The sequence below is a fragment of the Malaclemys terrapin genome, chromosome 18, assembly GCF_027887155.1.
Source record: "Malaclemys terrapin pileata isolate rMalTer1 chromosome 18, rMalTer1.hap1, whole genome shotgun sequence".
Taxonomy (NCBI): Eukaryota; Metazoa; Chordata; order Testudines; family Emydidae; genus Malaclemys; species Malaclemys terrapin.
This window is the reverse complement of record NC_071522.1, coordinates 3,103,058-3,119,021: the sequence shown is the minus strand read 5'-3', so window position 1 is coordinate 3,119,021 and position 15,964 is coordinate 3,103,058. Positions and strand designations below refer to the sequence as shown.

The window sequence follows — 15,964 nt, the reverse complement described above, 5'->3', positions numbered from 1 at the left end:
GCCACATTTCTAAGACCGCTGATCCCACACCTTAGCCCAAACATGGTTAGTTTGGTAGGCTCAGGCCTGCTTAAGCTGGTATTAACCTGGTTTGCCTTTATGAATGGCTCAACCACCACTACTCTCTGAAGTGCTCTAGAGCCCAGGCTCCTGAGATGGGGGGGGTTCCAACTTCCAGTGTAGGCCCCTTGGTGAATCATGGCCACCCATGCACAGGCTGCTGACAGCCCTGGGGTAATGACAGCCAGTGCTTACATGGAACGGTGAGAGCAGCAGCAGGGTTTTAGCTGTGCTTGAGGAGTGTCCCTTTTGGAAAGGGAAACCGTGCTGTCTTCCACCCCTGTGTCCCCACAATCAGCTGGAGGGGGGGAGCCAGCCCCATGTGAGCGCTCAGGTTGCCAGAGCAGGCTGGCTAGTGTGCTCAGCAGTGGATCAGTGACACGGCAGTCAGCTGCTACTAGTAATATGGCTCCTTGCTGTAGAGACCTGCCTGCCCAGCAGGAGCAGTGTGTGCGCGTGGGCCTGAGAGAGCCATGCGGTAACTAGCAGGCTTTACGCTGCGGGGGGGAATTGAAAAGGCAGCGTGTGTTGGAGATAACCAGCCTGCTGCCTCTTGATGCAAACAGCTACACCACAGAGCTACTTTTTGTGCAAACGTCAGGGCTTTGCATTTTATTAACATTTTTTCACATGGTTTACATCCATTGAAAGTTTATAATCTACAGAAGTTGAAACAGAACACAAACAAAAAATAGATCTTAACTTAGTAAAAGTCAAATATGAATGAACCGTTCTATTCTACCTGTAGCCATAAGAGTCCGACACCTCCCACCCCGCTGTAGGAAAAATGAAAAACACAGCCCATGCGATTGCCACAGTTTGTGCAGGGGGCTGGTCTCCAGCCCTTTGACCTGGCGTGGGGTGGGGGCGGGCCATAGTTTCCCTTTGGAATGACACCACAGTTGACAGATGTAGGTACATAAAACACACAGGGGTCCATTGTGCAGTTAGATCTTCGCTCAGCCCCATTCTCCAGGGCAAAGTGTGACACCTGGTCAGTGTGTCCAACGCCATTTCTCATCTGCTCCGCCAGCAGGCCAGTGGTGGGGGCTGGAGTGTAAGCCCTTTGAACTGACATTGCCAGACTTCCCTCTCCCTTTAGCTGCTTCATTGCTGTGGGGCTAGCAGCTGCGTTCAGCCCCCCTGAGGCTGGTCTTTAGGACATGCCTGGTGCTTTCAGCACGTGGAACAGCAGTTAAAGGCAGCGCTTCTGCTACAAGGGATATGCTTGGTCACCCCAAATAAACCAGCTGTCCATCGGCATTTGGCACAGAGGGTGTGGGGGCAGTGGGCGGGGCTCCCCCCAAGAACAGGGGCTCAGTGGTCAGAACAGGCAGGGTTAGTTTCCTTGGCAGGTCCCAGCACCTGTCTGTGGGCTCCGGGCATGGGGGCAGGTTGGGGTGCTCTCAAGCTATGAGAGCAGGAGCCCACAGAAGAGCGAACACAAGATACAAGTGTTTGTCTGTGGGGCACGTCCCAGCCAGCAGGTGGAGCCATCGCTGCCTTGCCACAAGGGCTGGAGGGAACCAGCTGGGGGCAGCTGTCCCAGCCGGCTGCATGGATCAATGGATGTGCTTTAGCTTCCACCATGTCAGGCTGGTGGAACGAGGGAGGGCCACATGGGGAGAATCCAGCTCCTATTCCAAGCACCCGGGGCTTTCCCCTTCCAGCCCCGTCTCCATGAGGCTCTGCCCTTCGAGTTCACTGTCAGCTCAGAAGCTGTTTACCTTGGTGCAGGAAGGAACAAAAAGCAGCTGTTGTCCTACAGCCTCCGGTAGCCTCCTGCGGTGTTTACAAGGGGCCGGCCTGCGTGTGGCTGGGTGGCACCAAGGCAGAGCCTGGCTCCCTTCCTCCCCTGCGCCTGGTTCTCAGAAGGGTAGCGCAGCGGAGAGGCTGCCCAGTGCAGCTCCCGGCGGGAAGAGGTCCCCCCGGTTAATTCTGGGGAAGGAACCTAAGTGCCCTGTTACACTGTGCTGCTGCCCAGTCTCCATTAGCCGACTGCCAGAGAGGAACGGGTGCTAAGGCATTGCATTGACGAGGGATGTGAGACTTTCAGGACAGTCGCTCCCTCGCGCTGCAGTACTGAGGGCGTTCTCCCAGCGGATCACTCCAGCAGGTGTGCTTCGGGGAGCTCCTGGCGTAACCTCGGCCATACCGAACGTCCCCGGAGACACAGCCGGGGGCTAGAGGCTAGTCAGTTTGCACACCCAGACGGAGGCGGGGTAATAGTGGTAGCGTAACGGGACAGCCCTTTCTTCTTTCCACACTAGCCTGCCAAAGGCACCTCCACCCCCTCCTAGAGAGTAGGTTACCCCCAACACTACACAGCGGGAGGGGAACAGCAGGGGGATAATCACAGAGTACACAACAAACAGGCAGAAAGCACAGGCCACGAGCCCTAGAGGACGAAGCCATAAAGCACCTGGAACGGACGTTAAAAAGCTCCCTTCCTTCCCCCACACACACTTGTGGCCAAAGGTTTGCTCCAAGAGGGAGCAGAGTCCAGATGCAGAGTCCTCCATTCACATGGCCAGCAAGGCAAAGTGGAGTTTGTCTTGATGGATAGAAAGGGGGAGCCCTTGGTCCCTTCTCAGCCTCTGAAGCAAGAGGCCAGCCAACGCTGCACATGCACGCACAGGGGACTAGGCAAAACAAACAGGCACTGGTGCGATGCTGCAGGCTTCGAGCGGGGCGAGCAGAAGGGACGTTTGGCTGAAGCTGGAGAGGGCGAAAGGAAAGTTGCAATGGCCTTCGAAGGAGCCTGGCAGGAAAGGAACGAAGCGAGGAGCCCACGGCCCTTGTCAGTCACTACCTCTTCTGTCGAACGAATATACATAAAACAATTCCTGACCACGAAGGTACGTAAGACACGACTACTAGACAGAGGGCGCGCAGGGCCAGGGCCAGGGCTGGAGGTCACGTCCTGGGGAAGTACCCCTCTCCCCGCAGGGGCGAGGCTAGTCTGTGCTGTACCCCACGCTCCGGGAGGCTGGGTTCGTGTGCGGCTGGTGCCTTCTCAGCGCAGGCTACACGTCTGTGGAGAAGTAGAGTGTGTTGCGTTTCAGCTCAGCGAAAGAGATGGGAGGGTGCTGCAGGTAGTAAAGGAGAACCTGGACCTGCAGGGGACAGAGGAGAGAGTCAGGGCTGGGCACGGAGCTGGTGAGGGGACAGAGCCGCCAGTCCAGCCCCTGCCTCCAGCCATTAGAAGAACCTTCACGTGGGAAAAGCGGGGAGAGGGGATGAGTCTATCCATGAAGGTGACTAAACCCAGCCCTTCTCTCACAGGGCAAACCAGAGCCAAACCAGGGCTGGTTAATGCACGGCGCACCGAGCTGAGGGGCCTGCTCCACTGCAGGTTTTTAACGCAGTGGCACCTAGAGGCCCACTCAGGATTGGACCCCCCCCGTGCCAGGTGCTGTACACAAAACAATGCAGCCCCTGCCCCACTGCTGACTGGGGCACGTGCGCTATGGAGACAGCAGACACTACAAAACTCCCCGAAGCCAGTCACTGAACCCCAGCTCAGATTTACCCACCCTGCATGGAACAGGCATCCTGGCTGAGACGGACAGAGCTGCCTCCCCCCAGGCAGCTCTGCACAGCTGGCCAGCGGCTTTCGGGGGCTTTTTGGCTCCAGAATCAGGCTGAGGCAGGAGACTGGTCCTGGATGAGCCAATGGGCTGAGCTGGTGGCCGTCTGGTAAACAGCAGAACAGTCTCCCAACGGGGTGGCCTATGCTGTTTCCCAGCTGGGCAGGAAGATCAGGTTGCCTTGCAGGGACATGCATGGAGACGCCTGCACCACATGCACAGGAGAGCATGGACTGACGGCAACCAGAAACGTTCTGGGTTAGCCACCCTGCGGGGACAACCAAGTTCAACACGGCAGGTATGATGGTGCCGAGGCCAGCCCTGTGCATGAACTAGGAGAACGTGCCTGCTGGAGGGGCTGCAGCTCTGCTCCGACACCCGGGGAACGCCCTGTACGGTGTGAGCCGCAGCTCAGCGAGGGGAAACACACGCACGGCCCAGGAGAGGGCACTGCTTCCCCAGGGCAGCGGTCGGCCCCCATACCTGTGCCATAACGTCGTGGGACCAGATGTCAGAGGCCAAGGTGAGGTGTCCTTTGCTCTCCACCTCGGAGGGTCTCAGCAGTGTTGGGCCAAAGACCGTAGCCAGGTTGTGAAGGGACATTTTGTTGATGGGCTCCTTTTCGGCAACCCTGCGTGGGGGGGCGGGGAGGGGGAGAGTCAGTTCACTGCAGAGGTGGATCCGGAGCCACCCCAGAGCTGCCCTCGCAGGCTGCCTGGCTGGGTGCAGGGCTCCCAGAGCCACTCACGCTCCCCTGGACAGAGCAGGGGAGGGGGAGCAGTGAGCTGAGCTGCTCTCAGCCCCTTTCCAATCTGCCCCCACGGGCGGAGCACTGCTGGCCACAGCGTCTGTGGGGGACAGGCCGGGCGCACTGCAGGGCTCTGTCCACCTCCCGCTGGAGATGGGACCCGATTCGCTGGCTCAGCAGCCGCCGGGGGTTGTGCTGCCAGCCCTGTGCTACTGTCTTAGACAGTACGATGTGCCGGTGCCCCGTGAAAGCCCCCCTTCCCCTGATGTTCTGCAAAGCCCTCCGGCGCCAGGGAAACTAGCATCACAACATTGCCGTCTTCGGAGGCAGCTGTGCTCCCCCAGCACACTCTGAGCGCGGTCCAGGGACCAGATGTGCCCAGTTTTCAGGCTGGAAACCAACCAGCCTTTCCCAGCAGCTCCTTCGCTCGCTCCCTGCCTGTCCCCTCCCCGAGCTCACTCTGTTCCCTGTGTGATCTTAAATAAACCAGAGAGAAAAATGCCTCCTGACGCAAGTAACATGAGACCTCGAGCCCACGTCCAGCTTCCCCCGCGCTGTCTGGCCAGCCCTGTGCCTGGAGCCAGAGCCCAGAGCAGTTCCATGGTCTCAGCAGCAGGAGCCGTACCCACAACTGCCCCTGCCAGGGGCACTAGCCGCTGTGCCCCTCCCACCGCCCCGCTTCTGCAGAGCTCAGACACGGCAGCAGGAACTCCACTGCCCTTGCTCCGAGATGGCCGCTGACCACGAACCACTGTTGCTTTGGAAGGCCCGAGAACTGCCCTGGACGGATCAGTGCCCTGCCCACAGCTCTGCCATGAGGGGGCTAGAAGGGGCCAGGGAAGCGGGGACGTTTCTGCCTGAGCTGAGCGATTAAAATCCCTGCCAAGCCCGGCTACCAACAGCCACGTTCCAGGGCTGTCAGAGAGCTCTGCGGGGGGACTGGAGTGCCGGGAAAGGCCACACAGATCACCAGGAGCTGCCAAAGACCCAGCTCCAGCTCTCCTCTACCCAGTGCCAGGAGAGACGCTCCCCCAAAGCTGACAGCCAGCGAGCGCTGTATTGAACAGCGCAGAGAAGCTAGCCCAGCTCTTGGAGAACAGTGCCAACATAGTCGCTGCAGAGCTGGGGCTCAGTGCCTGGGTCCAAGCAGCCCCACCCCGTGAGCGTCCTCCCCGGGGCTGCGCTCCCCAGGGCGTCACTAGGGCTGCTGGGCACTGCAAGCCCAGCCACTCGTGGGTTCTGTCCTAGAACGACGTTCTCCTGCACAACGCAGCACGCGGGCGGCCCCATTCCTGTGGGGAGAAGAGCCCAAGCGCATTCTCTGTCCCGTCCCCCGCCAGGACCGGCGGCCCCAGCATTACCTTTTCAAGTGTTCCAGCAGGAAGAGGAAAGTGATGAGGTTGGGGTCGGGCAGTGACCGGAGAAGGTGCATCATGCAGTTCTCCTTGGCGGCGGGATCCGAGAGCGCTGGAGACAAGGAGAGAGCTCAGCCCGGGCTGGGAGGACCCTGAGAGCACTGAGCAGCCCCAAGGCTTCCCGGAGCCCACGAGCCCCGGTTGAGTCTGTCTGGGAGCCCCCTGGCTGGGGGTATGCTGGGGTCACTGGAATGACTCTAACCTCTCACCTCCAGGCAGGAGCCTGCCTCCAACTAGCAGCCTGTCCCACAACCACCCACCGCAGAGGTCTGGTGCGGGACCCTGGTCTGACCCCTGGTGTCTCAGCAGGAACCAGCCCTCCCAAGAGCAGGCTGTGGAGCAGGGGGGAGTGTGGGGGGGGCAGGAGGTTACGGCGATGGGGCAGAGGATCCAGTCTCAGGAGCCAGCCAGGCCTCCCTGCATGGCCCGGGGCAGCACGCGTCTGACTGGGGTTTGGGCTGTTTCCACCCTGCTGCAAAGCCCCCAGCACCCACTGGGGTCTGGAGCTGTGGGCTCAGCTTACCTATCCCCTCCATGAAAGCAGGGTACAGTCGGTCTGTGAGAAGGGGCTCGGGGAGCTCGCGGAAGTACAGCTTCAGGGTGCCCGCGATGGCGTTGATGTCCATGTCGCTCAGCATCACCAGGATGTCCTTGTTATCTGCCATGGGAAACGCCCCCAGACCCATCAGGACGCCGGCCCGGCCCGGCCCAGCCCAGCCAGTGCAGCGAGTGGGCTCCTGAGTCCTGCCAGCTCCCCCAGAGCACTAAACTCTGGCACTCAAGGCTCTGGCCAGACACGCAGCTCTTGGGAGGTAATGCTGCCCAATGGCTAGTACATACCCCTTTCTCCAGCTGCGAACCAGTACTCACCTCACTGACTGAGCAGTGGGGGGCTCTGCACACAAATGCAAAGAATGATCCTTCTCCCATTTCCTGCCCTAACCTGCTGCACAGTGCTCCTGTGCGCTGCCAAAGAGCGGCTGTGCTCCAGCCCAGAGGCAGCTGCAGCGGAGGAAGGGATTCCCGAGAAACAGCAGAGAGTGTTATTGCCTTGTTTGGTTCTGCGCCACATCGCCTCCTAGTGGTGGAGAGCGAAGGGGCTGGGACAGGGTTGTGATCTTTAATTCTGCCGCACTGAGCGTAAGCCATGGTGGTGCTGGGCCAGGGAGAGAAATGGGGGTACTGGCAGTGGCATAGCCAGCTCTGCTTTGCAGCCTGTTCTCAGACCAAGCTGAACGGGGAAGAGCTTGCCAACCTCTTGGGAGGTTCTCCTGGCTCTGATTCCTTGAGAGCGGCCCAGCAGGGCCGCAGATTGGAAGGAGAGTCCAGGGCAGGACAAAGCCAGGTTAACGATGGCTGTATTGATGTCCTTTGCAGAGGCACGGAGGAGAGCAGGGCTGGGGCTGGGGCTGGGACTGGGAGCTGCCCGGTATCTGTGGTTAGCTCGATCAGGGACCGTTTCCCCACAGCTGCATGATCAACGCATGGAAGGGCAATACCACCATTAGCCTTGGTCTGGCTTGAACGTTGACACCACACAGCACACGTGCTCCCAACCGCAATCTCACCATGGGTCACTAAGCCCCTTCGCGGACATGTCTGCACATTTTTTACACCTAAAATCATGTTAACCAAGTCCCTGGTTTTCAGGCCGTTAGGATTCAAGGGAACATGGAGCAGAGGGGAGCTGGCAAGGACTGGCTTTGCAGGGCTCAGCCGATGCGCTCCCCTTCCCAGAGGGCTCTGGGCTCAGGCCTCGCTAGCCATTTACCCCAGGGATCTCCGGCGTCCAAGCAGAGGGACCGCTGCGCCTGCTGACTCCAAGCAATGGTGCAGGAGGACCCAGCTGTTCTTTCCACAACCAACCTGTGCCCCACCTCGCCCAGCTCAGCAAGATGTGCGTGCGCAGGATTTCAGCCGCCCCTGAGGGCAGCACTGTGAGCAGTGGCGGGGGGAGCCATTTCCCTGTCACTTACTTGCATCGAAGGCTGCCTTCAGCGCCTGGATGTCCGTGGCGACCCCCGAGATCCGGTAGATGCCGACCTCCTCGATGCCTCTCTTCTCCACCTCCTCGACGCACTGCCGCACGATGTACGGCACCTTGGAGCGCTCCCGCCTGGGGGGGGGGGGGGGACGGGACGGGACCAGAGCAGCGGGAGTGAGACATCCAGGCCCCTGTGCCTGCTGCACCCTGCGCTTCAAACAGCCACGGTGCCAAGCACACGGGGCAGGCGGTGGAAGCGGCACCCTCTGCTCTGGCTGGGGAAATGGCAAATCAGAGTGAAGGGGCAGGGGAGGGGCAAAAGCCCAGCCCCCCAATCCTGGGCTGAGCCGTGGAGCAGAGACTCAGCCTCTGTTGAGGACGGGGACGCACCTGCTCTGCTCCGGGGGAAGGGAAGGGACGGGGACAGCCCGCGGTCCGAGCCGAGAGCAGCGCTGGGGTGCGGTATGTGCACAGGGCTTCCTCACACACACAGCGGCAGGGAGGGACATGGACCCGCTTGGCAGCATGTTGCTGACTCCGGCTGGAAGCCCATCGCTCAGGCTGGACATGTTGTGGAGGCGGCACACGCAGGGAGGGCCCCAGCCCGGGCGACCCAGCGGCTTGCTCGTTTTGGGCCAAGGGGAAGGGAAGCACCTCCGAGCTCGGGGCTACACACGGGTCGCCCCCTGGCGCCAGGGACTTACTTTGTCACAACGCTGATTTTCACCCCGAAGACGCCAGTCTGCTTTTTGGATGGGGTCCTCTTCAGGCTCATGTCCCGGCTCGTGAACTTCATGGAGAACTCCACCTTGATCTGAGGGAGGCACAGAGGGCTGTCACCACAGCACTTGGCACAGCTACAGGCAGGGACCTGGCCCAGAGGAGGGCAGGGAGCTGACTGACCCTGGGCAAGTGGGCAGCAATGCACCCTGGCCAGGTGTCTCCAGAGTGACCTGGGAAGCCCGGCTCTCCTAGCCAGCGGGAGATGAAAGGGGGGGGAAGCCAGTGTGAGCTCGAGTGCAGGCGCATTGCCAGTACCCGACCCTCACCCCGAGAGAGGCCGCTCCTCGGATTACCTACCCCATTCATCTCAATCACGTCCATGTGCCAGTTTTTGGTCGGCACAGCCTGCGGGTCCAGCTGCGAGGAAAGAGAGAGAGTGAAATTCCCAAGTGCTCCCCTGGCCTGCACGTTAGACACAGCCCCACTGAATCCCGGGGAGGGGCGCTGGCCGTTGGGGGAGTGGAAGTGTGCAGAACATTGCATCACTGGACTCTTCCTGCCCTATCATAGTATCAGAGAAGATTAGAGTTGGAAGGGACCTCAGGAGGTATCTAGTCCAACCCCCTGCTCAAAGCAGGACCAACCCCAACTAAATCATCCCAGCCAGGGCTTTGTCAAGCCGGACCTTAAAAACCTCTAAGGAAGGAGACTCCACCACCTCCCTAGTAACCCATTCCAGTGCTTCACCACCCTCCTAGTGAAATAGTTTTTCCTAATATCCAACCTAGTCCTCCCCCACTGCAACTTGAGACCATTACTCCTTGTTCTGTCATCTGCCACCACTGAGAAGAGCCGAGCTCCATCCCCTTTGGAACCCCCCGTCAGGTAGTTGAAGGCTGCTATCAAATCCCTGACTTGACGAAGCTGGAGTTACGGCAAGGAAAGCTGGTGCCCACCCCGCGAGGTGAGCAAGTGCTACCCTTGCGTTACAGATGCAGAGACGGGCCAAAGGTGACCCAGAGGGGCCGCCGAGGGAGCCTGTGTTGAAGCTGGGATCAGCCCCTAGCAGCCCTGGCTCCCCGGTCCACGCCCAGACTGCTCGCTGCCCCGGGGCTGGCTTTTGCAGCGAGCCCTTCTCTCCAGCCTCGGGGAGCAGCGAAAAGCCGCACCAGAGGCCACTCTGTTACTGCAGAGCCAGGCAGCCGAGTTTCCATCAATCAGGGCTATTTCTGGAGCAGTTTCATCAAACAGAGCGAGGGCACCGTTTTCCACACAAACACCTCCCAGGTCGCCGGGGCTATTTATAACCCTGGGAACCATGGGCTCTGCTAGTTCCGGCCATCCATGTAGGCTGGCTGGGCACGTGCTGGCCAGAGCTGTGCTGAGTTCCCAGCCATCCAAGCCCTTGCACCGGCGCTAGCTGCTCAGGTAGTGCACCCGGGGCAGGGCCAGTGCTGGCGTGCCGAGTCTCTGAGCCTGGGCGGTCCCACGGCTGAGGAGCTGCAGCCACTGCCAGGGCCAAGGGGGAAGCAGCAGTCCCATGGCAAGCGCGAGCACTGCGGTTTGGTTGCGCTAGCTCGCAGCACGGCGCACTGCTGCCTGCTAAGGGAAAGCCCAGGGCCCAGAGCACTGGCAGGGAGAAGGGGCCTGCAGAAGCCCAGCCAGGGCTGGACAAGCAGCCCAGATGCCTCCTGTTTTCCAGCTACTCTCCTCATGCTGGTCCCGCAGCATCCAGCCAGGATGGGGCAGCAGGGAGGCGTTCAGGAGCTTAGTGACAGATGGGACGGGGTGCAAATGTGGGGCAGGGTCCCAGGCCCTCCCCTGGACCACATACTGTACCCCAGATTGAGTGTCTGCTGTGCTCTCCGCGGGAGGGGAGGGGAGGGGAGGGGAGGGGAGGGAGTCCTGGTCTCTCCAGGGGAGAAAAGATGGGGGAGCTGCAGGAGACCCGGGGCCCAGCACCATGGAGCCCCAGGCTGCCCTCGCCTCATGCTGCCTTCTCCAGCGCTTCCATGTGCGGGCCCGCTCCGGGACGGGGGGCAGAGGCTCAGCGAGGACATGCCAGGTAGCCTGGGCCCCCGGCTGGGATGATGAGCTCCAGATGCAGGCGAGCGCACACAGCTGGTGGAACAGGCACCAGGGCCAAGGTGGGCTCAGAATGAGGGGTCACGCCCTGCCTGTGTTTTGGGGGAGCGGTGCCAGGGAAAGGGGAGGGATCTCCCAGGAGCACTCCTGCCCCAGCACCCACCAAGGGAGCATGGGCATCAGGTCAGGCAGAGCAGCGTGCCTGGCCTATGGCTGACCCTGACTGCAGAGGGAGCCAAGGGCTGGTTAGTCCTCTCCTGACCTGCTCCAGGTCACCTCCGCTCCCAACCCCAGGGCAGGAGCAGGCCCCTGCAGCAATCCAGCCAGCCTGGCAGGGCTTGTGACCACAGCACATCGATTGACTGGCACCTAGCCACCAGAGCCATAATGCATCTGGTGAGCAGCCCCTGTGGGTGGGAGAGGCAGGGGCTTGGACCCTCCCCGGGGAAAGGGATGTGAGGGCTGGCCCGGATCTAGAGCTGCGAGGTGCACGAGCCTTTCCGAATATCCCGGAGCAGGGCTGTGCAGCACAGCCCACAGCTGCTGGGCCGGTCACGTGGCGCCTGGCTGAGCTAGAGCCCAGCTGTGCAGAGCTGCCTTCGCTCAAGGACACGCCGCTTTCCTCTGGCATCTCCTGTCTCAGCAGAGGCTCCGGCGAGAACATGTTGTTCCAGTGAGGCTGGGAGAAGCAGCAGCTACCACAGGCTTGCCAGCCCCGACCTCCCCTCCGCCCCGGAGCAGCCCCAGACGTCTCACAGGCCAAGCCAGGGTCCCTGCTGCTATGGCCGCGCAGCAGGTGAACGGAGAGCACCATGGCAACCCTCTGAGAGGCCCTCGGGTTGGCACCCCCCACCCACAGTACATAGGAACAGACAGGCTGAGGAAGCCGTGCCCCTGGGTCTGGGCTCTCCCCTTGGCCAGAGCAGTGGGGGCTGGGCTCAGCCAACCCCTCCCTGCTGGGGCTGGTGCAGCAGGGGCCCGGGGAGAGCCGGGCCTGCCCATGGGAAGGAGACCCAGTCCCCAGGGGTCAGGAAAACAATGTTTCAGAGCGTGCCCCCAGCACCCTCTCCCGAACGGCAGGGCCCAGCCCTGTGCTCGAAAGGCCGGCCTCCCTCCAGCGCTGGAGAGACGCGGGCACCTTCTGCAGGAGGTGGAGGGATCCCCTGGGGCTCGCCCAAGGAGCTGCAGGACAGCAGGGGGTGCTCTTCCCAACCAGGGTCACACCCGGGCCAGCTCCAGCTATGCAGTCAGAGCAAAGTGTTGGGTCATTCACGGGGTTCCCAGCCACCCAGCGACACTAGAACCTGCCACTCCGGCCAGCCAAGTAGGCCCAGCGCTGGAGTCTGTCCCTGTCACCTGCCCGGAGTCAGAGAGATGGGGCTGCCTCATGCAACTGCCCCATGCGGCTGCCCCACAGTAACCTCCAAACACGCGCAGACCTGCCCACCGCTGCTCTGAGCTCTGGCCAGCCAGCAGGCAGCTAGCTACCTTCAGCTACTGCCCAGGGCCCCGGTGCATCGCAGGGCAGAGCAGTGGCACAGTCTAGGCCCTGGGGCTGGACCGGGTGGGAGAAGACAACCCGTGACAGCTCCCTCCTGCTTTGCTCCTCACAGGGGAACAGGAGGGGGTGAAGGTGCCTGTCGCAAGCGCTGGCGGAGCGGAGCAGAGCAGAGCATGGCCATGCTAGTCACTACGATTAGCCCACTGCTCGCCAGGCTGGGCAGGGGACGGGGGCTGCAGCCCCTCACTGCATGCAGAGCCCTGGTTGGCGAGTCCTGCTAGAGGAGAAAGGATGAGCAGAGACCCAGACACCAGCTCTGCCCCCCTCCCCCAGCCTGGTCTCTCCCACGTGAGGCCTTGTATGGCGCAGGGGAAGCCTATGGCAGCATCCGTTCGCCCCCCCAACCACAGCCAGCCGGGGAAGGCTCAGACAGTTGGCCTGCCATGGCCAGGCCCATGGTTGGCAGCGCTCAGCCGGGCCGAGCTGGGGCCCAGTGGTTTCTCTCCCCTGCTGTCCCTGGGCCATGTGGAATAGCTGTGGTTTCCAGCCCTCGGCACAGGAATGTCTCCTGACGTACATTCCCTGCAAAGCGGCACAGTGCTCCAGCCAGAGCCACGTGGGCCCCGACCGAGAGCTTCCAGCAAGCAGGCTGAGACCCTGCGGGGCAGACATGGGAGGGGGCCCCCCGGTCATGAATCCTACAGCCAGGGCCCCTCCAGAGCTGCAGAGTCCCTGCTGCTCCCCCCGCTGCTCCCCCCCAATGCAGAGCGGCCACACGACAACACCCAGCCCCGTTCTCTCCACACACCCTTCAGCGAATCCAAGCAAGGACCCTGGCTCCGCCCGCGCTCCCAGGCCAAACCCAGCCACTCCAACACAGCACGACCCGCCCCACCGCGAGCCCAACGCCGCCAGCCTGCCCCTTGCATTGCTAGTGCACATGCGCTGGTCCAGAGGGTGCAGCCCACAGGGTTACGTTCTCCCACCGTCACCGCTCCCTTTCTGGGCCTCGTGTCCTAACCACGCACGCCCAGGAGTACGTGGGCCCAGGACGGGGACAGCAGGGTGGGATGGGCAGAAACTTGCACACTGCCGATGCTCTACCTGGCACTGCCAGGCCCCCCGAGCCCCCAGCAGGCTAAATCAGTGCTCCAGAGGGGCCGGCGCATTGGGCGTGGGCTGGAAGGAGGGCAAAGTACCAGTGGCTGAGCGGCTCCATGTCACTGCCCGCCATATGCCCCCACCCCTGGCCAGGACACAGTGCGCTGTTTTAGGAGACCGTGACAGACACAGGCCAGGGCTGGAGAAAGCCCCAAGCCCCGCCTCTGTCCCTGTGCCCGGCAAGCTGTGCCCAGCAGGGACTAGCTGCCTCCTCGCCAGGTGTGGGCTCTGGGCAGATTGGTGGTGGAGGATCCTCTACCTCGTCCACTGCCCCAGAGATCCAGGATGGAGCTGCAGGGGGACCCTCGGCTGAGGAGTCAGTGCTGCTGGCGGGGCCCCAGCTGCCCCCCACTCTCGCTGCTCTGGCAGGGTGGTGACCAAGCTTCCCCAGCCCCCTCTGCTCTGTAACATGAGCCGATTGCACTGAACTTCACTGGAAACAACCAAACACTCCCCCACCACTTCCCCCCAGGACCTTTGAAGTCCACATATGGAAGGGGTTTAGCAGGCTCTGAATAAGGCCTTTATTAAAGCCAGGTTAGCCTCCCAATTCAGAGCATGACCCTGCCCCTCCAGAGAGCACCGCGCATTCCTGCCTCCTCCCCGCCTGCCCCAGCCGGTCCCCTCTCCATGGCCTGGCTGCAGGGGGCGCCCCCAGGGACCGGCCAGAAGGAAAGGGGGGACAGAGCACGGGGCTGGCTGCCGGGGAAGTGCTACCACCAGTGCTACGGATGAGGGCCTGGGGCATGCGGCAGCACCCGCCCTCCACCGGCACCAATGGAGACAGCCAGGATCAGTGGGGTCTGAAACCCCCATGGTCCAGCAGGGATTCCCCCCTCCTCCTCCATGGCCACAGACCTGCACAAACAAGCAGCGGGCAGCTCACCTGGGAGAGAACTGGCTGCCCCAAGCCCCCAGCTCGCCAGCAGCCCAGTCAAGGGACGCACCCTGCCCCTCACACCAAAGTCTCTCTGGGCCCCCCACCCCCCAGGCCCACCACTCCCCTCCTAGCGCTGCTCCCCTGGCGGTGGGGACCCTCCAGACACAGCGAGCCCTGGGCCTCTCCGAGAGCAGAGCGGTGCATGGTTCAGCCCCTCCACACCCACAGCCAGAGCCCTGCTGAGCCAGGGGAGGAATGGGCCAGGGCCGCCGAGCCGCTGTTCACCCAGGTCAGGTTGTGACGCTCCCTTAGCACCCAGAGCACTGCTTGGACAACGGCCCTAGAGCGAGCCGGCAGGGGGAAGGCAGCCCAAGGCCGAGCTCACAGCCCTTCGCCAGGGCACTCCAGGATGCCCATCTGGCACCGCTCGGGAGAGGAACGGGCCAGCGGCTCCTCCTCCCCCAGGCCCTCAGAGCAGAGCTGCTATTCCACAGAATGCCTTACCCAGACCCCACGCCTGGTGTGATGGCGGATCCATAACTAAATATTTGTGTGGCCTGAAAATACAACAAAATGTTTGATAATCCACTTCCTCCTCAGCCTGGGGGCCAGCCTGCAGCTGGGCCACTCTGCTGGGGGCCCCTCAGGGCTGCGACCAGGGCTCAGGGTGGGGGGAGGGACGGCGGGGGAAACAGGTTCACGGACACCGAAAACACCGTTGGGCTCCCCTGTTCTGCCAGCTCAGCTGGAGCACTCAGGCAGTTTGAGCGTTTCCCCAACATGGTCCCTCCTGGAGGGTAGACGGGGCCGGGACCCAGCAGCTGCTGCGCTGGGCCCAGTCACATGCTGCGGGACAAACAGACCCTGAGCCCAGGGCTCTGCAGCCTCCCCCATTCACTCGGAGCCAGCAGCTCGCGTCTCTTCTCACAACGCCCGTCGCTGCCCATGCGCCAGCACAGGGGAAGCACCAACTGGGGAGCGGAGGTCCCAGGGGAGCCATTCGCTGCAGCTCACTGATCCAAGGCTGCTCAGTGGGGCTCTCCCCAGACAGCTCTCAGCAGGGCAGGGCCGCCATTAGCATTGGCTGCCCAGAGGAGAAACAGGGCCCAGCCCCAGGGGGCGATACGAGGGACGACGCCCAGCGGCTGCCCGTGCCAGGCCAGTGCTGTGCAGATCTCGGAGACTCCAGGGCTGTCGACCCAGCCAAGCTACCAGATGCTTTCCCTGCAAGGGCCTGGCTGTCCTCAACACCCCAGCTCTCTGGGCAGGGACCGTCCTGTTCTGTTTGGAGAGCGCCCAGCCCAATGGGCTCCCGGCCACCAGCGGGGGGGGGGCTAGATCCTATGGTAACAAATCACCATCACCACCGGGCAAGTCCCACAAAAAGTGGCACCTGACAGCCCCCGGCCACCCGGGAGAAGCCGGGCCCAGAGACCAGGTGGGGGATGAAACATCCAACCAGAAGTCGGCCCAATAAAAGCTGTTCCCTCCCCCACCTCGTCTCTAGCATCCTGGGACCGACATGGTACAGCTCCGCCGCAGCCAACTTAGGGCCCGGAGTCATTTGCAGGATCTCTGAGCAAGCAGGAGGAGGTTCCGGACATTTTGCACAGCCAAGACAAACGGGCAAGAGTCGGTTTCTCCTTCACTGTCTTGCCAGGGTCGGAGGGCAGCAGTGACCCTGGCCCAGCCTCGTACTGTGACGCTGGGTGCGGGGAAGGCCATCAGCATGGGACTTGGCCTGCCAGCCACGGCGGGGAGGAGAGCTGGATTTGCCATCCTGTAAAGATTCCGAGTTTAAAGCCGGGAGCAGAAAT

General features: G+C 62.1%; 1 protein-coding gene across 4 annotated transcripts in view; it reads right to left on the bottom strand.

Moving 5' to 3' along the window:
• Positions 1 to 640: 640 nt before the first annotated feature.
• Positions 641 to 15,964, bottom strand: part of ABR (ABR activator of RhoGEF and GTPase) — a 92,976-nt gene continuing 77,652 nt past the window's right edge. For all 4 annotated transcript variants that reach the window (XM_054008741.1, XM_054008742.1, XM_054008743.1 and 1 more), the window contains 7 exons: positions 8,878 to 8,937; positions 8,502 to 8,611; positions 7,790 to 7,929; positions 6,337 to 6,471; positions 5,760 to 5,865; positions 4,134 to 4,281; positions 641 to 3,176 (listed from right to left, as the gene is read on the bottom strand). In XM_054008741.1, coding sequence (XP_053864716.1) covers positions 3,087 to 3,176; positions 4,134 to 4,281; positions 5,760 to 5,865; positions 6,337 to 6,471; positions 7,790 to 7,929; positions 8,502 to 8,611; positions 8,878 to 8,937 — 789 coding nt within the window. In that variant the 3' untranslated portion in view covers positions 641 to 3,086. The remainder of the gene's footprint in view (positions 3,177 to 4,133; positions 4,282 to 5,759; positions 5,866 to 6,336; positions 6,472 to 7,789; positions 7,930 to 8,501; positions 8,612 to 8,877; positions 8,938 to 15,964) is intronic.